General features: G+C 60.3%; 1 protein-coding gene across 1 annotated transcript in view; it reads right to left on the reverse strand.

The window, feature by feature from the left end:
• The window catches only part of CELSR2 (cadherin EGF LAG seven-pass G-type receptor 2), a gene marked incomplete at its 5' end in the record, with an annotated part of 44418 nt that overhangs the window by 1897 nt on the left and 20554 nt on the right, over positions 1-21967 (reverse strand). The window contains 28 exons of the mRNA XM_039912511.1: positions 635-787; positions 925-1104; positions 1209-1300; positions 1584-1714; positions 3518-3640; positions 3783-3909; positions 4106-4185; positions 4900-5012; positions 5848-6022; positions 6322-6522; positions 6687-6813; positions 7192-7359; positions 7819-8077; positions 8173-8316; positions 8695-8878; positions 9089-9298; positions 11606-11700; positions 11946-12047; positions 13087-13270; positions 14568-14688; positions 16430-16571; positions 16814-16988; positions 18541-18816; positions 19637-19803; positions 20252-20377; positions 20600-20763; positions 20970-21127; positions 21629-21717. Of these exons, the coding sequence (XP_039768445.1) occupies positions 635-787; positions 925-1104; positions 1209-1300; positions 1584-1714; positions 3518-3640; positions 3783-3909; positions 4106-4185; positions 4900-5012; positions 5848-6022; positions 6322-6522; positions 6687-6813; positions 7192-7359; positions 7819-8077; positions 8173-8316; positions 8695-8878; positions 9089-9298; positions 11606-11700; positions 11946-12047; positions 13087-13270; positions 14568-14688; positions 16430-16571; positions 16814-16988; positions 18541-18816; positions 19637-19803; positions 20252-20377; positions 20600-20763; positions 20970-21127; positions 21629-21717 (4266 nt within the window). The remainder of the gene's footprint in view (positions 1-634; positions 788-924; positions 1105-1208; positions 1301-1583; positions 1715-3517; positions 3641-3782; positions 3910-4105; positions 4186-4899; positions 5013-5847; positions 6023-6321; positions 6523-6686; positions 6814-7191; positions 7360-7818; positions 8078-8172; positions 8317-8694; positions 8879-9088; positions 9299-11605; positions 11701-11945; positions 12048-13086; positions 13271-14567; positions 14689-16429; positions 16572-16813; positions 16989-18540; positions 18817-19636; positions 19804-20251; positions 20378-20599; positions 20764-20969; positions 21128-21628; positions 21718-21967) is intronic.

Raw genomic sequence — 21967 nt, forward strand, 5'->3', positions numbered from 1 at the left:
TGCAGAGCACTCTGCTTGGAGAAGTAGCGTGGCTCAGTGGAAAGAGCCCTGGCTTGGGAGTCAGAGGTCATGGGTTCTAATCCCAGCTCTGCCGCTTGTCATCTGTGACTTTGGGCAAGTCTGTTCACTTCTCTGGGCCTCAGTTCCCTCATCTGTAAAATGGGGATTAAGACTATGAGACCCACGTGGGACAATCTGATCACCTTGTAACCCTCCCAGTGCTTAGAACAGTGCTTGGCACATAATAAGCGCTTAACAAATGCCATCATCATTATTATTATTATTACTACTAAGTGCTTCGAATGGAGACTTTGGCAACAGATAGAGACCATCCCTACCTGCTCACAGTCTAAAGGTGCTGTGTGGCTTTGGGCAAGTCACTTAACTTCTCTGTGCCTGTTACCTCATCTGTAAAATGGGGATGAAGACTGCGAGCCCCACGTGGGACAAGCTGATGACCTTGTATCTACCCCAGTGCTTAGAACAGGGCTTGGCACATAGTAAGCGCTTAACAAATACCATCATTAGTAGTAGTAAGCGCTCGATAAATACGTTTGAGTGAATGAGGTCAGGGGAAGGAGGTGGCTCACAGATCTGGACGTGACCAATCTGGGGTGACCGGGGAGATCCTCACCTTTGTGGGGCTGGGCAGCGAGACCCGGTAGAGAGAGCAGGGCGTCGCCGTTCTCCCGGGGCCGGTCCTCCGCGCTAGGCCTCGCGCCCTCCGGAGTCGCCGTCCCCAACTCCCCCGGCCAGTGGGGCACGGAGGGGGCCGGACAGCCTTCCGCTGGAAGAGGGGACCCGGTGGAGAGCCTCAGCAGGTGGCTGGTGCTCACTCCACCCTGCCCTCCAGCTGGGCCACCCCTGGTCCTCTCCCCCTGTCCCCTCCCACCCCCGGGCAGCCCGTCACTCCGCGGGCCGCACCCTTGGGAGTGCTGTGCAAGAGCCGCTCGGCCCCCGGGCCTAGCAGGCTGTCCCAGGCGGGGTCCACGCCTAGGTCGTCCCCCTCCTCCTCCTCCTCGCTGTCCGACGAGTGGGTGGAGGCGTAGGAACCGCTCTGGTCATCCTCCAGAGACAGGTCACTGTCCGAATCCGTGTCCGGCTCTGCGGAGGATGGGGAGGGCGAGCGGTCAGGGTCTCCCTGCCACCCCCGGGACCACCTGGTTGGGCCCGAAAGACCTCTGGGGGAGACGGTCCTTTCCACTCACCGCGCTGCTGGTCCTTGGTCTCCAGGTACCCGCTTCCTCCGGGGTCCCCCAGGCCCACCGGGCCCAGGCTGGCATTCTGGCTCGATTCCTCCCTGGGGGCAGGCAGACCAGGTTGTGGGGAACCCCGTCTCCCCCTCCACTCAGCCCCCAACCCACACCCCCGGCAATATCACATGCAAGCCTTTCGGGGCGCATCCCAAAGGGTAGAGCCGGCTCTCCTTCCCCCCGGGCCCTGGCCATCCTGGGTCAGACCTGTGGGGTTCCCGGGCACGGTCCTGGGGGTCAAGGGAGCCACTGAGGCTGGGGGAATCCAGACCCGTCCTCCCCAGGCCGCTGCCCCAGCTCCCGGCCCCGTCCAGTCGCCGACCGGCTCACCTGAGCACGAAGGGGATATAGCTGGGCTGGCTCTTCCCAGAGCGACTGGCGCTGTGCAGGGAGCCGGCCGAATCTCCATAGGGGGGCTGGTACAGGCGGCCGTCCACGTAGGGGCTGGGGCAATTGTAGGACTGAGGGCGCAAAGAGGAGAGAAATGTCACCAAGAGCCACCCCCGACTCTAGCCAGGAGCGGGGAAGACAGCTCCCTTCTCCCATTCCCTGTTCGAATCCCTGGTCACCCTACACCTTTCCCTATCCCATCCCCTAGGTGATACCCTTGCTGTGCGTTTGATCTTCAGCCCACCCTAACCCCCAAAGCACTGACGTTTGTATCGCAATTCATCTGTTTATACTGTCTGTCTACCCCACTAGACTGTAAGCTCCTTGTGGTAAGGGAATGTGTCTACTAGCTCTGTTGTGCTGTGCAATCCCAAGGTTAGGACAATGCTCTCACACAGTAAGCACTCAATAAATACCATTGATTGATTGATTGATGCCCTGAATCCCCCTCCAAGACCCCATATGCCATCTGACTCCATATTCCCCTCAGTCACCGTCTTCTTCCCACAAAACCCTTTGGATCCTGGACCTGATGCTTCCTCCAACTAGATAGACACACTCCCCTCCTTCATACCATCGCTCCCACAACCCATCTCCAGTCTCCTTCCAGTGACCTGGAAACCCTCCCTCTGACCCTTCCCAGCCCCACGTTGAACCCTATGCCCAAGCCCATCCTCTCCCAGACTTCCCTATCACCGTGGATGGTACGACCATCCTTCCCGTCTCTCGGGCCCGCGACCTCGGTGTCATCTTTGACTCGTCTCTCTCGTTCACCCCACACATCCGATCCGTCACCGAGACCTGCCGGTCTCACCTTTACAATATCGCCAAGATCCGCCCTTTCCTCTCCACCCAAACGGCTACCTTACCGCTACGGGCTCTCTTTATATCCCGGCTAGACTACTCTGTCAGCCTTCTCTCCGATCTCCCTTCCTCCTCTCTCGCCCCGCTCCGGTCTATTCTTCACTCCGCTGCCCGGCTCATCTTCCTGCAGAAACGATCTGGGCATGTCACTCCCCTTCTTAAACACCTCCAGTGGTTGCCTATCGACCTCCGTTCCAAACAAAAACTCCTCACTCTAGGCTTCGAGGCTCTCCATCACCTCGCCCCTTCCTACCTCTCCTCCCTTCTCTCTTTCCACCGCCCACCCCGCACGCTCCGCTCCTCCGCTGCCCACCTCCTCACCGTCCCTCGGTCTCGCCTATCCCGCCGTCGAACCCCGGGCCACGTCCTCCCGCGGTCCCGGAACGCCCTCCCTCCTCACCTCCGACAATCTAATTCTCTTCCCCTCTTCAAATCCCTACTTAAAACTCACCTCCTCCAAGAGGCCTTCCCAGACTGAGCTCCCCCCTTTTTCCCTCTGCTCCCTCTACCCCCCCTTCACTTCTCCGCAGCTAAACCCTCTTCTCCCCCCTTTCCCTCTCCTGTCCCACCCCCTCAGCACTGTACTCGTCCGCTCGACTGTATATGTCTTTATCACCCTATTTATTTTGTTTGTTTTATTTAATGAGATGTACATCACCCTGATTCTATTTAGTTGCCATTGTTTTTATGAGATGTTCTTCCCCTCGACTCTATTTATTGCCATTGTTCTCGTCTGCCCGTCTCCCCCGATTAGACCGTAAGCCCGTCAAAGGACAGGGACCGTCTCTATCTGTTGCCGACTTGTACATTCCAAGCGCTTAGTACAGTGCTCTGCACACAGTAAGTGCTCAATAAATACACTTGAATGAATGAGTGAATAAACTTCCTGTTGAGACAGTCCCTCTAAACTCCAGTCTGAAGCCTCGGTTCCTCTCCTCGATCCCTTGGGCTTCCGCACCACCCCCTCTCCCCCCGCCCACCCGGCCCCCCGGCCCCAGATTCAGGCTCACCGAGGTCAGGGTGGACTTAGTGGCGAGGGCAGGGTCAGGGCCCGGTTTACGGCTGCAGGCTGAGCGCAGTGCCTTGCGAACCTCCTTGCTCAGAACCACGCAGGAGAAGAAAATGAAGGGGCCCTGGAGAGGTAGGGGGCACATAGAAAGAGGATGTCAGAAGCAGGGCCTGGTTGAAGGTGCCCTCTGGGACAACCCTGGAGCCGGGCGCAGGAGGAAGCGAGGGCAGCGGGGGCAAGGGGAGCCAGAGGGCCGAGGGGGGTACCTGGATGCAGTTGGCTGCTGCGAAGAGGTAGTGGAAGAGGAGGGAGTCGCTGTTGACTGAGAGCAGGGCCAGGAGCCAGGAGGCGCTCACCGTCAGCAACACCACGAAGGCCGAGCGTAGCCCAGAGCTGCGGGGAGACCGAATGCCAACCGGTTGAGCGCCCCCCGCCCCCACCCAGCACCAGCTGGCGAGCACCCCATCCCGATCCTGCCCCGAGGGACCTGGTTCCACCGACTCCAGCAAAACCAGCCCCTTCCCACCCCAGGTTCTCCCGGAACCAGCAAACCCCTCTACCGGTCCCCTTCCCCTGGGTCCCCACTCACATTGGGCCTTTCTTCTCAAAGCCCTGGCGTTGAGCGGCGCAAGACGCCCGGGCTGCCAGGATGTAGAGGAAAACGCTCATCTGATAATAATAATAATGGTATTCGTTAAGCGCTTATTTCGTGCCAAGTACTGTTTGTTCTAAGCACTGGGGTTAGATACAGGGTAATCAGGTTGTCCCACGTGGGGCTGACACTTTTAATCCCCCTTTTACAGAGGAGGTAACTGAGGCACAGAGAAGTTAAGTGACTAGAAGCAGCGTGGCTCAGTGGAAAGAGCCCGGGCTTGGGAGTCAGAGGTCATGAGTTCGATTCCCGGCTCTGCCACTTGTCAGCTGTGTGACCGTGGGCGAGTCACTTAACTTCTCTGTGCCTCAGTTTCCCTCATCTGTCAAATGGGGATTAACTGTGAGCCTCACGTGGGACAACCTGATCACCCTGTATCTACCCCAGCGCTTAGAACAGTGCTCTGCACATAGTAAGCGCTTAACAAATATCAACATCATCATCATCATCACTTGTCCAAGGTCACACAGCAGACAAGTGGTAACTCCCAAGCCCGTGCTCTTTCCATTAAGCTACGCTGCTTCATCTGGAGGGTGAGAGGCCGTCATACCTGGGGAAATCCAGTGTGCCCGCCCCCAAGGCCAGGCCCACCCCCACTGCAGTCCAAGGCCAGACCTGCCAGCGAGCAGATACCAGCAGTGTTTATTGGGGGATGGTCCTGGACCTAGCTGGGGCACCCGAGTTGCAGAGGGGCTCGTGTTCAACCACCCCTCCCCATGGCAGACACTCACCGAAACGGCGAAGGCCACAGGGCCGGCGAAGCTCCAGATGAGGGTGTCGTAGAGGGAGAGCCAGCAGAAGTCGGGATTCCCGTAGCCCTCTGGGTCCAGCCCCACTGCCAACCCTGGCGAGACAGGGGAGAGATAGAGGCTGCCGGACACCAGAGTCGGTGGGAGGGCCAGTAAGGGTCAGGCGGCCCAGATCCACAGGGTCGGGCAGGGCCCGGGACAGCGCTGACCGAGCTGCCCGACCCTTACTGGGGGCCAAGGCCTCCAAGAGGGCACAGCTCCTAGCGCCCCTCCATCATGCCGTCCGCAGGAAGCGGTGGGCGAGGGGTTGGGTGGAATCCTCGCAGACCTTATGGTGCGGAGGACCCTGCGGTGTGGGGAAAGTGTATGGAACCTGGTGGAGGTGGGTCCAGGGAGGCAGGGAATGTGAGGGAGGTGGGTCCAGGGAGCCAAGGGGTGGGAGAAAGGCGAGTCCAGGAAGCCAGGGGATACTACTAATAATAGTAATTGTGGTATTTAAGTAGTTACTGTGTGCCAGGAACTGTACTAAGCGCTGGGGTGGACACAATCGGACACAATGTGTCCAAATCGGGTTGGACACAATCCCTGGGCCACCTGGGGCTCACAGTCTTAATCCCCATTTTACAGATGAGGTAACTGAGGTACAGAGAAGTGAAGTGACTTACCCAAGGCCACACAGCAGACAAATGGCGGAGCTGGGATTAGAACCCATGACCTTCTTTCTCCCAGACCTATGCTCTATCCACTATGCTATGGGAGGCGGGCCCAGGGAGCCAGGGGTTACAGCAGTGTGGTGAAGGTGGGCAGGCCCAGGGAGTCAATGACTCGAAGGGTATGGGGGAGATGAACCCAGGGAGCCTGTGGCCATAGAAAACATGGTGGAGGTGGGCCTGGAGAGCCAGGACCTGGGGGCCCGGGGCCAGGACCTACCTGTGATGAAGGCAGGGACGCCCCAGCCTAGCATGTAGTAGAAGCGCATGGGTCCAGCGTTGACATCGCGAACCTCCGTGAGCGCCCGGTACAGGTGCAGGGCCTCCAGCAGGGCCCAGGAGAACGCGCACATGTACAGGAAGTGCAGCAGGATGGCAATGACCGTGCAGGCAAACTGTGGGCACAGGGGGCATGCACAGGGGCCCAAGGGAGGGTCAGGAGGGACCCAGGCCTGGAGCCCTGCCTAGGCTGCTGGGTGGGCACTAGGGGACTCTGGCTAGGGCTGGGCATGGGGCTCCAGGAGCCTGTCTGTGGCATTCAGGCCCCAGAAACATGGGACTTGGGGTCCATTGGCACTGGGGGCTCAGACACCTGAGGTCCAGCCAACTCCTCGATGGGACAGAGGGAAATTCAGGGGGAGAATGTGGGAGAGGAGTTGGGGGGGCAGGACACCGTAGGGCGGGGGGGTCTTACGGGCAGGTCAGCCTGGTTGATGCCCAGGAGAAAGACCAGTTGGGCCAGGAAGAGGGCGGCCACCAGGTTGGTGCGGATGCCATGCTGGTTGGAGCGCAGGGCACGCAGAGCAGCCAGAACCAGGAAGGTGAGGAGCAGAGCAGCCAGGGTGACCGCCAGGGCCGTGTACGTCACCGTCTTCAGGGGCAGGATCTCCCCGTTCTGCAGGCAAGGGACAGGGGCTGTCCAGGACCCCATCCCCATCTACCTCCACCCCCTGGGGGCAGGAACACCCCTGCTCCAGCTGCCCCTGGATGGCCCCAGCCCTCAGACCCCTGCAGGGACACCTGCCGCTCCTGCCCCTGGCCCCTCCCGAACCTCCTCACCTCCCTTCGTGAGATGTCCATGAGCACTGCGAAGCTGGTCATGTGACTGCACTGGCAGCTGACGTGGCTCTCGTTGCGGAACACGAGCTCACAACCTCGGGCTGACCAGCCGCCCGTCCCGCTCACCCTGGAGGCCGAGGAGGTCACGGGGGTTCAGGGGTCAAGAGTCCCGGGCTTGTGGTGACCCCCTCCAAGTGCCCAGTATGCACTTCCGTGGGCAGCTCTGGGCCCCTGCCCTCTGTCACCAGGAACTGGCCCTGGAGATGCCCATTTCCTTTGGCACCAGAAGCCCCAATGCCACCCCCTCCACTTCCAGGATCTGTCCCAGCCCCGGCCCAGGGTGAGACCCACCTCGCCATCCTCGGGCCCCCAGTGTCCACCCCCCTTGCCCCCAGCCCTTTCCTGCATCCTGAGGTCCCGCTCCGCTCCCCAGTCCCCTGTGGCCCCCTGCGATCCCCTGTGGCCGCCCTGTGACCCCTCTGGGGCCCCTCTGTGGTGGGCTCACAGGATGGAGTGATTCCAGAAGACACAGATGGGCTTGGACCGCTCCTCCGTCTCCAGCAGTCGGAACTGCACAGTGACCGGCCTGGCCAGAGCCCGTGGCCGCGGCTCCTCGTCGTCGTGGACGCTGATGCTGACCACGGGGGTGTTGATGACGGGGCGTTTGGGGACCCTGTGAGGAGGGGTGGGCTATGGGCTCTCTGCTCCCAAACACAAGCTGAGACCACCCTTTATTTAAATGGCATTAAGGCACTGTACTTAGCACTGGAATAAATACAACATAATCAGGTTGGATACAGTCCTTGTCCCACATGGGGCTCATGGTCTTATTTCCCCATTTTACAGATGAGGTAACTGAGGCCCAGGGAAGTGAAGTCACTTGCCCAAGGTCACCCAGCAGACAAGCGGAAGAGCTTGAATTAGAACCCAGGTCCTTCTGATTCACAGGCCCTTCCGACTCCCATGCCAGTGCTATCCACTAGAGGCCCCAACCCATCCCATGGCCCACCTATTGACCAGCTGTGGTCTGACCAGGGCTGGCCCCATGCCCCGGGGTTGGGGGGGGGAGACATGAGTCCTCCAATGCCCCTCCCGAGGCCCCCGCTCTGCCCTTCCCCTCCCCGCTGCTCACCGCAGACTGCGCTTGTCAGGGTCGAAGTTCGGGGGCAGCAGGGCGGCCAGCGTGCGGTAGATGATGACGCTGGCCACGGCCTGGCCCTGGCGCAGCTCCGGGTGCCGCCTCTGCCGCTGCTTCTGCCTAAGCACCTGCTCCTCTTCTTTCTGTACCACCTTTTCCTCCTCTTCCTCCTCCTCCTCCTCCTTCTCTTGGCCCGCCGCCACCCGCTCCGTTGCCTCGGCTGGGGCGGCCTGCCGGTCCGAAGACCCAGGGTCTGCGGGGAATGGGGTGGCATCCGACGGTCACCCCGGATCTGCCCTCCCCCGTGGGGCTCCCCCGGCCTGGCCCCCACAGGTCCCCACCACTCACTCTTGCCCTCGGGGGGCCTGAAGACGGACTGGGGCAGGATGACGGTGGTTTCCAGGTCGGGCGGGCGCTCTCCCCGCAGGGCCTCATAGCGGGGCAGCTTGGTGCCTGCAAGGTTCCCCTTGTCCAGGCGCACCACGGAGATGACTGAGAGGACAATAATAATAATAACAATAATGATGGTATTTGTTAAGTGCTTACTATGGGACGAGCACTGTTCTAAGCTCTGGGGTAGATACAAACTAATCAGGTTATCCCACATGGGGCTCACCATCTTAATCCCCATTTTACAGATGAGGTAACTGAGGCACAGAGAAGAATGACTTGCCCAAAGTCACACAGCTGACAAGTGGCAGAGTGAGAGTAGAACCCATGAACCCTGACTCCCAAGCCCGTGCTCTTTCCACTAAAGACAGTGGGCCCGGGGGGTCACCGGCGGCAGCTTGGCAACCGACAGACCCCAGGCCCCGTGGCCCCGGGCCGGCCAGAGGGACGCCCCCGGCCTCGCTCCCAGCCCCCACTCACCGATGTTGGGTGTGACGATGGTGAAGGGGTTCAGGTAGGTGTGACGCATATTCTGAGCCAGCGCACTGGCATAGGCCTCATAGTGGCGGAGGAGCCAGGCCGTACCACCCTCCGTCTGCTGGATCAGCTCCCAGTGCCGCTTGTTCTCTGAGTCCAAGAGGGCACTGCCCACCCGCAACAGGTTCTTGGGGCGGGGGGCAGGGTGTCACAGTGGCACGGAGGGGGCCCCCCAGACTCCCTCCAGCCACCACTCGGGCTCCCCAACCCGCCAGATGCAGTGCCACCCCTTTCCTCTTGTCCCAGTGCCACCCTCCCTCTGTGCCCCCGCCTCCGGCGACGCTCTTCACCCCTAGCTCCCACCCTTCTCCTCCTCGGGGTACCCCGCCCCACGTACCTCGGTGAAGTGCACATCCTGCGTGGCTGCCAGGCCGAAGCCCCGCTGGGCACTCTCGTGGGCCAGCAGCCGGGTGGCCAGCTGGTAGGCCACGTGCACGTCGCTGCCGAAGTAGCCTTCCGTGTGCTGCGTAGCGTTGTGCAGCAGCAGGGCCAGGCGCTGTGACCGTCCAGAGTCTAGCCGCGATCCGTTCCGCTGCAGACGCTCCGCCTGCGGGAGGACCGGGGCCGGGGGTGGTCAGTGTGGAGAGCGGGGAGCCGAGGGGGGCAGTGTGGGGGGTCAGAGCCGGGGGAGTCACTGTGGGGGTCACTGTGGGGTTGGAGGGCTGGGCCTGGGGGTCAGCGCAGGGCATGGGAGGTCTCTGGAGGGCAGGGTCTCAGAGGGAGGGAGGGTCAGAGGTGAGGAAAGGCAGAGGGCTACAGTTTCCAGCGGGAGGGGCAAGGTGAATTGCTGGATTGCGATTTGCTGAATTGTAATAATAATAACGGTGGTATTTATTAAGCGCTTTCTATGTGCCAAGCACCGTTCTAAGCGTTGGGGGAGATAAAAGGTTATGATGTTGTCCCAGGCTGAGACCATTTTAATCTCCATTTTACAGATGAGGTAACTGAGGCGCAGAGAAGTTAAGTGATTTGCCCAAAGTTACACAGCAGACAAGTGGCAGAGGCGGGATTAGAACCCACAGCCTCTACCTCCCAAGCCCGGGCTCTTTCCACTAAGCCACGCTGCACTCAGGACAGTGCTCTACACACAGTAAGCGCTCAATAAATACGATTTATTTATGAAAAGGTGAATGAATGAAAAGTTGACGTTGAGGGGGAGGGATGGAGGGGGCGGGGAAAGGACGGAAGGGATGGAAGGGGGTGGGAAGGGGGTGGGGAGGGGGCGGGGAGAGGACCGAGGGGACGGAGAGGGACTGAAACGCCCTCCCTCTTCAGATCCGACAGAAAAGTACTCTCTCCATCTTCAAAACCCTAATGAAGGCTCAGCTCCTCCAAGAGGCCTTCCCTGACTAAGTTCTCATTTCCTCTTTTTGCACTCCCTTCTACAAAGCCCTGACTTGCTCCCTTTATTCACCCTTCCTTCAGTCCCACAGCACTTAAGTGCAGATCCGTAATTTATTTATATTAATGTCTGTCTCCCTCTCTAGACTGTGAGCTCGTTGCGGGCAAGGAATGTGTCTACCAACTCTTATATTGTACTCTCACAAGCGCTTAATTCTGTGGTCTGCCCACAGTATGCGTTCAATAAATATAATTTATTGTTTGATTGATTAAGAGGACAGAGGAGACGGAGGAGGAGGGGAGAGGGCCGAAGGGACGGAGAGAGGATGGCATTCAACCCACATATTCAATCCGGCGCCAAATCCTGTCGGACCCACCTTCACTACTTCGCTTAAATCCGCCCTTTCCTCTCCATCCAAACTGTTACCACGTTAATACCATCATTCATTCTGTCCCTCCTGGATTACTGCATCAGCCCCCTTGCTGACCTCCCAGGCTCCTGCCTCTCCGCATTCCAGTCCATACTTTACTGTCTTGCCCAGACCATTTTTCTACAAAAAACGTTCAGGACATGTCAACTCCTTCCTCAAACACACACCAGTGGTTGTCCATCCACCTCCGTATCAAACATGAAAGCCTCACCACTGGCTTTAAAGCACTCAATCATCTTGCCCCTTCCCACCTCACCTCGCTTCTCTCCTAAGGCCCAGCCCGCACACTTCGCTCCTCTAGTACGAAACTACTCGCTGTGCCTCTCTCTCCTGTCTCGCCGCCGAGGTCCACATCCTGCCTCTGTCCTGAAACGCCCTCCCTCCTCAAATCCGACGGACAATTACTTTCCCCCCGTTTAAAGCCTTACTGAAGGCACATCTCCTCCAAGAGGTCTTCCCAGACTAAAACCCATTTTTCCTCAACACCCCCTCCCTTCGGTGTTGCCCTGACTTGCTCCCTTTGCTCTAGCCCCTCCCAGCCCCTCCGCAGTTATGTGCATATCTGTAATTTTATTTACTTGTGTCTCTCTTCATTGCTGCAGTGTACCTTCCCAAGCTCTTAGTACAGAGCTCTGCACACAGTAAATGCTCAATAAATACGATTCAATGAATGAATGAATTTGTATTGATGTCTGCCTCCCCCGCTCTAGACTGTAAACTCGACGTGGGCAGGGAATGTCACTGTTTAATGTTGTACTTTACCAGGCGTTTAGTACAGTGTTCTGCACACGCTAACTGCTCAATAAATACGACTGAATGAATGATGAAGGGAACGGAGAAGGAGGGGAGAGGATGGGGGGATGAAGAAGGAGGGGATGAAGGAGGGGATGAAGGAGGAGGGGTGGGGACATAGGCAGAGGAACTACCAACTCAGTTGTATTGGACTCCCCGAAGCGCTTAGTACCCCGCTCCACACACAGTAAGCGCTCAGAAAATACCATTGATTGATTGACGGGGAGGAGGAGAGGGAGGGGAGGGAGAGAGGACGGGGGGCGGGGGGCGGGGGGCGGGGGGGTACTCACCACGCTCTTCAACTCGGCAAAGGTGAGGGAGGTGCAGTTGAAGAGACTGGGGGGCAGCCAGCCCCTGTGCTCATCGCAGTGCCGCACCGCCGTCCCTGAGGGCGGGGGGACGGGCTCCAGCAGGCCGGAGACACCCCTCCCACCCCAACCCGGCTAACAGCCCCCCACCCCCACCCCACCCCCGAACCGTGGCCACCTCTGCGGTCAGCCGAGAGTTAGGATAGAGGGTGGCCTGGGTGTGCTCCCCGGCGGGCAGGGGGAGGAGGCGGGGGTCACCCAGGGGGCCTCCCTGCTTCCCTCCCGGCTCCCCGGGGTCCGTGGCCCCCAGGCCGGTCCTTACCAATGGAGCCCCTCGGGCAGGGTGCAGCGGCGGGCAGGCCGAAACGGGTCCGGGGCCACCAGATCCCTGCCTCTTTGGCCCGGGGGCAACTGTCGTAGTTCACTGAGGGCGCGAGAGACGGGGTCAAGAGGCACCTGGGCAGGGGCGGTGACCCCCGTCCCAACACTCTCCTCCCTCCCACCCCGCCGCCCTCTAGACTGTGACCTCTTGATGGGCGGGGATTGTCTCTCTTTCTTGCAGTATTGTACTTTTCCAAGCACTTAGTACAGTGCTCTGCACACAGTAAGGGCTCAATAAACACGACTGATCGATTGATGGATTCCCTCCCGCCTCTCCCCCTCTGGGCCTGGGATCCCTCTCCACAATGTCCATCTTGGCCTCATCCATTCTCCCCTCTCCCTCTTGTCCCCCGGACCGCCCCCGCTTCAACCCTTCCAGCTCAGCCTTGCCCCAACCCCCCGGCCCCCGGGGCTGCCCCTTCCTACCCTTCCAGCCCTGCCCACAGCCCCTCCCTCTGGGACTCTAAACTCCCCCACCCAATTGTGGGGAGGAAATGTATCTGTAATATTGTTATATTGTATTCTCCCAAGGGCTCAATACAGTGCTCTGCACCCAGTAAGCGCTCAATAAATACGATTGCTCGACTGATGGATTCCCTCCCGCCTTTCCCAATCTGGGCCTGGGGTTCTTCTCCACAGTCTCCATCGTGGCCTCACCCATTCTTCCCTCTCCCTCCTGTCCCCGGGACCCCCCGGACGCCCTCCGCCTCAACCCTTCCAGCTCAGCCTTGCCCCAATCCCCCGAGGCTGCCCCTTCCTACCCTCCCAGCCCTGCCCTAAGCCCCTTCCCCCCACTGTGGGTAGGGAATGCGTCTGTAATATTGTTCCATCGTATTCTCCCAAGCTCTCGTTTCAGTGCTCTGCCCACAGTAAGCGCTCAATAAATACGATTGATCGATTGATGGATTCCCTCCCGTCTCTCCCGTTCTGGGCCTGGGGTCCTTCTCCACTGTAAGCGCTCAATAAAGACAATCGACTGCCCCACCGACCCTCCCAGCCCGCCCCCGCCCCCCGGCCCGCATCCCGGGCCTGTCCTGCCCTACTCCGGCCCTGCCCTGCCTCGGCCCTGCCCCGGTCCCCACCTTCGCAGCCGTTGGCCGTGACCTCGGCGAAGGGGTTATCGCAGCGGTCGCACTGTCGGCCGATGACCCCGGGCTTGCAGGGGCACTGGCCGGCCTCGGCCTCGCACACCCGCCACAGGGAGCCCGTCGGGTAGCAGTCACACAGGAGGCAGGCCGCACTGCCCGCCGGACGGTAGTGATTCTCCTGCCAAGCCACGGCCACGGAGGGTAGGAGGGTCAGGGACGGGCCGGGACCCTCTCCGGCCCACGGTCCTACCTCGAGACCCCCTTCCCGCCACCCTCCCTCCCCATCCCCTTCGCTCCTTCTCCTTAGGAGAAGCAACGTAGCTTAGTGGAAAGAGCCCGGGCTTGGGAGTCAGAGGACGTGGGTTCTAATCCTTGTCTGCTGTGTGACCTTGGGTAAGCCATTTCAATTCTCTGTGCCTCAGTTACCTCATCTGTAAAATGGGGGAGAAGACTGTGAGCCCCATCTGGGAGAGGGACTGTGTCCGACTCGATTAGCTTGTATCTACCCCAGCGCTTAGAACAGCGAGTCCGTTGTTGGGCAAGGATTGTCTCTGTTGCTGAACTGTACTTTCCAAGCGCTTAGTACAGTGTTCTGCACGCAGTAAACACTCAATAAATACGATTGAATGAATGAGCAGTGCTTGGCACGGTGAACAAATACCATAATTATAATTATTACTTGTATTATTATTCGACAACTCGGTCTTCTCCCTCTTGTCTGAAAACTCGGAGGGGAGTCCAAGCCGGGACAGGATTTAGGGACGTGGAATTTAGGGATGTAGAATTTCGGGACGGTCCACTGGGAGCAGCTGAGGACCTCGTCCTCTGGACTGTAAGTTCGTTGTGGGCAGGGAATGTGTTGGTTTATTGTTGTACTGTACTCTCCCAAGCGCTTAGTACAGTGCTCTGCATACAGTAAATGCTCAATAAATGCGATGCAATGAATGAATGGGGTCTGAGGGTTGTGCTGGGTCCCTGCAGGGCGGAGGCAGGGAGGGAGAACCCAAATTGCTTGTATCCACTCCAGCGCTTAGTCCAGTGCCTGGCACATGGTAAGCGCTTAATAATAATAATAATAATAATAATGATATTTGTTAAGCACTTACTATATGCCAAGCACTGTTCTAAACGCTGGAGTAAAGACAAGATAATCAGGTTGTCCCACGTGAGGCTCACAGTCTTAATCCCCATTTTACAGATGAGGTAACTGAGGCACAGAGAACCTAAGTGACTTGCCCAAAGTCACACAACTGAAAAGTGGCGGAGCCAGGATTAGAACCCACGACCTCTGGCTCCCAAGCCCGTGCTATTTCCACTGAGCCACGTTGCTTCTGAGCATAATAATAAGAAAGGCGGGCAGGAAAGGGGCCTGGGGAGGTGAAGGGGGAGGGGGAGAGTTAGGAGAAAGGGAGGGAGGAAAGGAGGGAAGCAGGTACGGGGAAGGAAGAGGAGGGGGAGGGAAGGGGAGGTGCCACCTTGCAACGACACTCTCCGCTGGTCTTGTTGCAGTCGGGGTCGAAGCCTTTGCTGACGTCGCAGCTGCACGGGCCGCACATGGGGTGTCCCCACCAGCCCCTGGGGCACGGCTGGTCGATCCTGCAGAGACCCACGCGAGAGGCCGGGTGCCCTTTCCCATGCATGGACCCTCACGAGCCCCGCCCGCGACCCCTGGACAACCGTGGAGCCCCGCCCCAGCCGAGCGCCCCTGAGCCGCTCCCACCCGCGGGACCCCGACCCCCTTCCTCCACCCGAGACCGCCCACCCGCAGCCCCTCACACCCCGGAACCCACAGACTCCGCCGCCACGGGAACGAGGACGCGCCCGCCCACTCCCATCCTCCTGCCTCTTCCCACACCAGGCCATACTTCTTCAATAGTATTTATTGAGCGCTTACTATGTGCAGAGCACTGTACTAAGCGCTTGGGATGAACAAGTCGGCAACAGATAGAGACAGTCCCTGCCGTTTGACGGGCTTACAGTCTAATCGTACTTCATTCCGCTGCCCGGATTATCTTTCTACAGAAAGATTCAAGACACGTCACCCCCCTCCTCAAAAATCTCCAGTGGTTGCCCATCCACCTCCGTATCAAACAGAAATTCCTCGCCGTTGGCTTTAAAGCACACCATGACCTTGCCCCCTCCTACCTCGCCTCGCTTCTCTCCTTAATAATATTATTAACGATAATGGTATTTGTTAAGCGCTTACTATGTGTTCTAACTTCTGTTCTAAGCGCTGGGGTAGATCCCAGGTAATCCTGTGGGGCTCACAGTCTTAATCCCCATTTTACAGATGAGGTCACTGAGGCACAGAGAAGTTAACTGGCTTGCCCGAGGTCACACAGCAGACAAATGGCAGAGCGGGGATTAGAACCCACGTCTTCTGACTCCCACGCCGGTACTCTTTCCACTAAACCATGACTCCGCTCCTGCGGTGCTGACCTTTTCATTGGGCCGCGTTCTCGCCTGTCTCCCCGCCGACCCCTGGCCCATGTCCTACCTCTGGCCTAGAGCACCCTCTCTCCTCCATCACAGCGTTTAGTACAGTGCCCGGCATATAGTAAGCGCTTAACGAGTGCCATTATTATTATCTGCCAGACAATTACTCTCCTTCGAAGTCTTACTGAAGGCACATCTCCTCCAAGAGGCCTTCCCAGACTAAGCCCCACTTTTCTTTATCTCCCACTCCCTTCCGCTTCACCCTGCCTCGCTCCCTTTGCTCTTCCCCCTCTCCCAGCCCTCTCCCAGCGCTTCTATATACACCTATAATTTAATTTGCTTATATCGATATCTGTTTACTTGTATTGACATCTGCCTCCCCCGCCCTCTAGACTGTGAGCTCGAGGTGGGCAAGGATTGTCTCTCTTTATTGCTGTACTGTACTTTCCCAAGCGTTTAGTACAGTGCTCTGCACACAGTAAGCGCTCAATAAATAAATAAGAGGAGCAGCATGGTCTAGTGGCTAGAGCACGGGCTTGGGAGTCAGAAGTCGTGGGTTCTAAAACCGGTTTGGCCACTTGTCTGCTGTGTGACCTTGGGCGAGTCACTTAGCTTCTCTGTGCCTCAGTGACCTCATCTGTAAAAAGGGGATCGAGACCGCGAGCCCCACGTGGGACGATCTGATTACCTTGTGTTTAGCCCAGCGCTTAGAACAGTGCTTGGCGCATAGGAAGGGCTTAACCGACACCGCGGTGATTACCAAATACGATGGAATTGAGTTGACAGCGGGACACCCGACGTCAAGTCACCTCGCGAAGCAGCTCCCGTCCCGGAGGCGTCAGCCCGAGGGTCCCCGGACCCCGAGACCTCCCCCAAAGGGGACCCCGGCCCGGCCCCTGACCTGGTCTCGCAGTAAGGCCCGATGTAGTTGTGGGGACACTCGCAAACGTAGCCGTGAGGGGCGCTGGGCTTGCGGGCACACGTGGCTTGGTGCTCACAGGGGTTCAGGGCACAGGCGCTGGTACAGCTGTCTCCGTAGAAGCCTGGGCGGACCGGGGGGCGAGGGCTCAGAGGCCCCTCCATCCCACAGCCAAGACCCCTCCGTCCTGCTTCCTCCGCCGCCAGGGACCCCCAACCCGGGACTCCCCAGCTCCCACCCACTGCCAGGTCCACCCAGCTCCGGGACCTCCCGGCCGCCCCCCCACCGCCAAGATCCCTCCCTGGCTGCCCACCTCTCCCGGCCTCCCCACCTCCCTGCCCCCGGGAGATGTGCCCCCCGAGGTACCCGGGTCGCAGCTGCAGGAGTAGCTGTCCCAGTCGTTGCTGCAGTAGCTGTTGGCAGGGCAGGGGTTGGAGTCGCAGGGGTCGGGCACGCTGCAGCCCGGCTCCACGTTGGCGCGCTCCGCCTGGCTGGCATCCAGGCTGCTGGCCACCCCTTCCGTCTCGCCCACCCGCAAGCCCTGCAGAGGGGGAGGGAGTGGCACCTACTGTGAGAGCCAGGCAGGCACTCAGGGGGACTCAGGGGGTGGGCTGGGGAGGGATGGGGAGGGAGCTAGAGGATAATAATGATGGTGTTTGTTAAGCGCCTACTATGTGCCCAGCACCGTTCTAAGCGCTGGGGGAGATACAAGGTCATCGGGTTGTCCCACGTGGGGCTCACAGTCTTTCATCCCCATTTTATTAATAATAATAATAACAGTGTTGGAATTTGTTAAGTGCTTACTATGTGCCAAGCACTGTTCTAAGCGCCGGGGGAGATACGCGGGAATTAGGTTGTCCCACGTGCGGCTCAAAGTCTTCATCCCCATTTTACAGATGAGGGAACTGAGGCCCACAGAAGTGAAGTGACACAGCTGATAAGTGGCGGAGTCGGGATTAGAATCCACGACCTCTGACTCCCAAGCCCGGGCTCTTGCCGCTAAGCCACGCTGCGATATGATGCCAGTCTCCAAGAAAGCTCCGAGAAGCTGATGGAGGAGGCGGGATGGACAGAGACGTAAACATCCGAAGGAAGATGCAAAAGACACGAGCGACCACAGTAAAAAAACCAACATGCCAAACAACAGAAACCCGAGGTCAGAGAAACCCAATTTCGAGAGAGATACGATGGAATCAGAGGTCACTGCCTAGAGGACGGGAGTGGGGGTTCATCCCGTTTATCCCTTGAAGTCTGGGGCCAGGACTTCTCATTTGATTAGAGATTCCATTGATAATAACAACAATAATACTTGATAAACTAGACCGTAAGCTCATTGTGAGCAGGGAACGTTTCCACTGACTCTTGTATTGTACCTTCCCAAGTGCTCTGCACCCAGTTAAGTGATCAGTACATACCATCGATGTTTGGTAAGTGATTACTATCTGTCAAGCACTGTACTAAGCGCTGAAGTAAGTATAAGATCCTCAGATCGGACACAGTCCCTGTTCCACATGGAGTTCACGGTCCAAGTAGAAGCGAGAACAGATCTTGAATCCCCGTTTTACAGACGAGGAAACGGAAGCATAGAGAAGTTAAACGACCTTCCCAAAGTCGCACAGTAGAGAGATGGCCGAGCAGGGATTAGAACCCAGTGCTCCTGCCGCCCAGGCTGCTAGACCTCGCTTCTTCTTTTGGGAGACTTATGAGAAGGGGCGATGTCACCATCGCCTTACTGAAAGCACTCAAAGCCTTACTGAAGGTCCATCTCTTCCAAGGGGCCTTCCCAGACTAAGCATCACTTTTCCTCATCTCCCACTCCCTTCTGCACCGTCCTGACTTGCTCCCTCTGCCCCCTCTCCCAGCCCTACGGCTCTTGCGTACGTATCCGCAATTTTATTTATTTGTATTGACGTCTGTCTCGCCCCCAGCCCCGGCCTGTGAGCTCGTTGTGGGCAGGGATCGTCACTCTTTATTGTTGTACTTTCCCGAGCGCTTAGTACAGTGCTCTGAACACAGTAAGCGCTCAATAAATACGATTGGACGAATGAACGAATGAACCGGCTGCCGCCCTCCCCGTCTCCTTCCCCTCTCACCTGCAGGCACCCCCGGAAGCCCCTGAGGACGGTGCCCCCGGGCCCCGCCAGGCCGCCCACGCTGACGTTGCTGAGCCGGTGCCCGTGGAGCCCGACGGGCACGTCGGCCTCGGCCCGCTGCTGCCCGTAGTCCAGCTCCAGGGTGGCCCGGCCGGCCCCCAGCTCCACCCGCAGATGGTGCCAGTCCCCATCGTTGGCCTTGCCCGGCTCCAGCCGCAGGGAGGAGGGAGGCCCGCTGGGGCCTTCAAGGCTCAGATCCACGTGGCCCTCGCTCAGCTTGGAAGCGCGTTGTCGGGAGCAGGAGGAGGGAGGGGACAGGAGGAGGGAAGGGGGACAGACCGTCAGGGGGGCAGGAGGCGGGAGGTGGGTAAGTCGGCAGCGGGGCAGAAGGCGAAAAGGGGGCAGACCGTCAGGTGGGCAGGAGGAGGGCAGAGCGTCAGGGAGAAGGAGGCGGGAAAGAGTCAGGTGGGCAGGAGGCGGGAGGGGGGCAGGAGGCGGAAAGGGGGCAGACCGTCAGGGGGGCAGAAGGCAGACAGGGGGCGGACCATCAAGGGGGCAGGAGGCGCGAGGGGGACAGAAGGCAGGAGGGGGGTAAGTCATCGGGGGGGGGGGCAGGAGGCGGGACAGGCGGTCAAGGGGGAAGGAGGCGGGAGGAGGGCAAAGTGTCAGGAGGCAGGAGCAGGGTAGACCGACAGGGGGGCAGAAGGCAGGGCAGGGCAGATCGTCAGCGGGGCAGGAGGCGGGAGAGGGGCAGAGCGTCGGCGGGGTGGGAGCGGCCAGACCCCTGCCTCTCCGCCTCTCCATCCCTCGGTGCCCAGGCTGGCCCTGAGGCCGGGTGTGGGGCGGGAGGCGCCGGGCGCTGGGCCTCGAGCGTCCAGCAGGTGGAGCCAAAGGTCCACTCTAACCCAGCCAGCGCCGTCCCCTTCCCCCTCCCTGCCCTCCCCCAGCCCCTTTCCCACGGCCTCCTCCCACTGACCACCACCCCGGCCCCAGACCCACTCCCTCTGCCCCCAGGCCCACCCCACTCGCTGCCGCTCGTTGCGGCCTCCTCCTCGAGGCCCGCCCCCGAGCGCCCCAAGCTCGGCCCCGCGCTCACCTGCAGGGTGAGGCTGCCCTGGGCCCCCGCCAGCCCCTGCAGAAGGACCCCGCTGGCCTGGCGGGTCCGGAACATGAGGCTCAGGCGCCAGGGTTGGGTGATGGGCAGGGCCAAGCCGTGCCAGGACATCAGGCTGCTGCCCAGGAAGCGCTGGGGATTCGCCATCTCTGGAGGCAGGGGGCAGAGCGGGCAGGGAGGGGCACGGAGGGGCGAGGGCGAGGAGGAGGGAGGTAGGTCGGCGGGGGACTCGGTGCCCACAAGGGCTGGCACCCAAAGAGGGCGCTCAGACCGTCCCACCGCTGGCACTCCTAGGATTCTCACCACACCCGCTCTGCCCTCACCCGCTCCCCGCCCCGCCCCCGGGGCTGTGCCCGGGCCTGCGCTCTGACTGAGCCCTTTGTTTCCTCGGTTGCCCACCTGGGGACCCCTCCCCTGCAGGATCCCTGCCCCGCCCCCAGCCACGGCCGGTTCTATCCCCGCCCCGCCCCGCCTCCCCCAAACCCCGTCTCCGGAGTCGTAGGGGGCAGGGGGCAGCTAAGGAACCTCACTGGGCCAGGGGCCTTCCTACTTTATCCCTGGGCTCCGGGTACCCCTCCCCCGCCCTTAGCACCTTACCCTGCCCGCAGCTCTTGCCCCCATAGCCCAGCGGGCACTCGCAGCTGAAAGTGCCCCACTGGTTGACACAGGTGCCCCCATTGAGGCAGGTGTTGCTGTCACAAACGTTCTTCTTGGCCGGGCACCCTGGGGAGGGCACAGAGGGTCGGCACCGGGAGCTGGCAGACAGGGCTCGGCAGGCCCTGGCGCGGACACTGGGCCTAGGTCTAAGGAGAGCTGCCACGCGGGGCCCGAGCGGTCGGGGACCCCGGGCCGAGCCCCCCTCCATCCCCGGCTCCCCCGTTCTCGACTCCCTCGTGCTCCGCGCCCCTGACCCCCGGAATCCCGGCGTGCCCGGCTCCCCCTTACCGGGCTCGGTGCCGTTGTTGGCAATGAAATCGGCCATGTCCAGGAGCCGGCCGTCCACCTGCAGGCCCCGCATACAGCCCACGAAGTGCCGCGTGCGCACGGGGAAGCTCTCGGGCAGGTCCGGCACCCCGCCCAGCAACAGGGGGCCCGTTAGGTCCAGGGACCTGGGGGAGGGGTCGCAAGGTGGGTGGGGAAGTGGGCTTCAGAGGGGGAGCCTCCCGCCACCTCCTGCCCCGCCCGGCTTGGGTGAGGGGTGACAGAGCCAGGCCGGAGCGGGGCCCAGGAGACGGCTTCAGCGTGATCTCCCCGCATCCCTGACCTCCTGGGTCCCTTTTCTACCCGCCACAAGCCCTCTGCCCCTCGCCCTTACTTCTTGCTGCCGCTCTGGGTGCTCTGGGCGGCACACGAGTAGTTGCCCAAGGCCGCTCCGAACCGCAGCGCCATGGCGGGGTCACAGCTGTCCACGGTCACCACGGCGACCTTCTGCTCCGAGGGGCCCTGGGGGAGCCCGGAGCGGCCCAGCAGCGGCTGCGATGGGGGTGGGAGGAAGGGCAGGCGGGTCAGGGGGCGCCCCGACCCCAGATGCCCGCAAGGGCTCCCCCAACCCCGTGCACGCCTTTGCATAAGGCGTGGGGTCGGCCCCTCGGGAGCCCATGGAACCTAGTCCACCTGGGCCGGGGCTGGCACTGCTCGAGTGGACAATGAGATCCCTGTCCTCTCTGGACCCGGGGCAGTGCCCAACCCCAGAGCAAGCGTTGAGAGAACAGATTATTTTGCCTACCTGATTGATGGGGGGGGGGGGGGGGGAGCCGAGAAGGAGATTTGGCATATACGGGGGAAACAGACTCTGGGTGGGGATGGTCCAGGAGCGGGGAGAGGTGGAGATCCAAAACCCTCCTTGATCCCTCCCTCTCCCCCGGAATGCCCTTCACCACCCCTGCCCCCGGACGGCCAATGGCCCCTCCCCTAGGATGCCCTCCTCCCCCTGCTCGGTGGGCCCAGCCCCTCCCCGGGCCCTGCCCTGCCCACCTTGTTGTAGTAGTGCAGTTGCACCGAATGCCACTGGCCGTCGCTGACGCCTCCAGGGATGAACGGGGTCACCGTGGTGATCGACTCTCCTGTGGGCACAAGGGCACACGGCACCCAGAATTTGGGCCAGGCGAGGCAATAGCGGCGGGGAAGGGCGTTCGATGGGGCCCCGGTGAGGAGAGTTGGGACCTCGGCGTGCCCGGGAAAGGAGGGCAGGGCCTGCGGGTGCTCAGGAAAGGAGGGTAGGGTCTGAGGGTGCCCAGGGAAGGAGTGTTGGGTCTGATCGAGGCAGGCAGAACCCGAGGGTGCTCGGGAGAGGAGGGCAGGGTCTGAGGGTGC

This window comes from Ornithorhynchus anatinus, chromosome 7 (assembly GCF_004115215.2).
Source record: "Ornithorhynchus anatinus isolate Pmale09 chromosome 7, mOrnAna1.pri.v4, whole genome shotgun sequence".
Lineage (NCBI taxonomy): Eukaryota > Metazoa > Chordata > Mammalia > Monotremata > Ornithorhynchidae > Ornithorhynchus > Ornithorhynchus anatinus.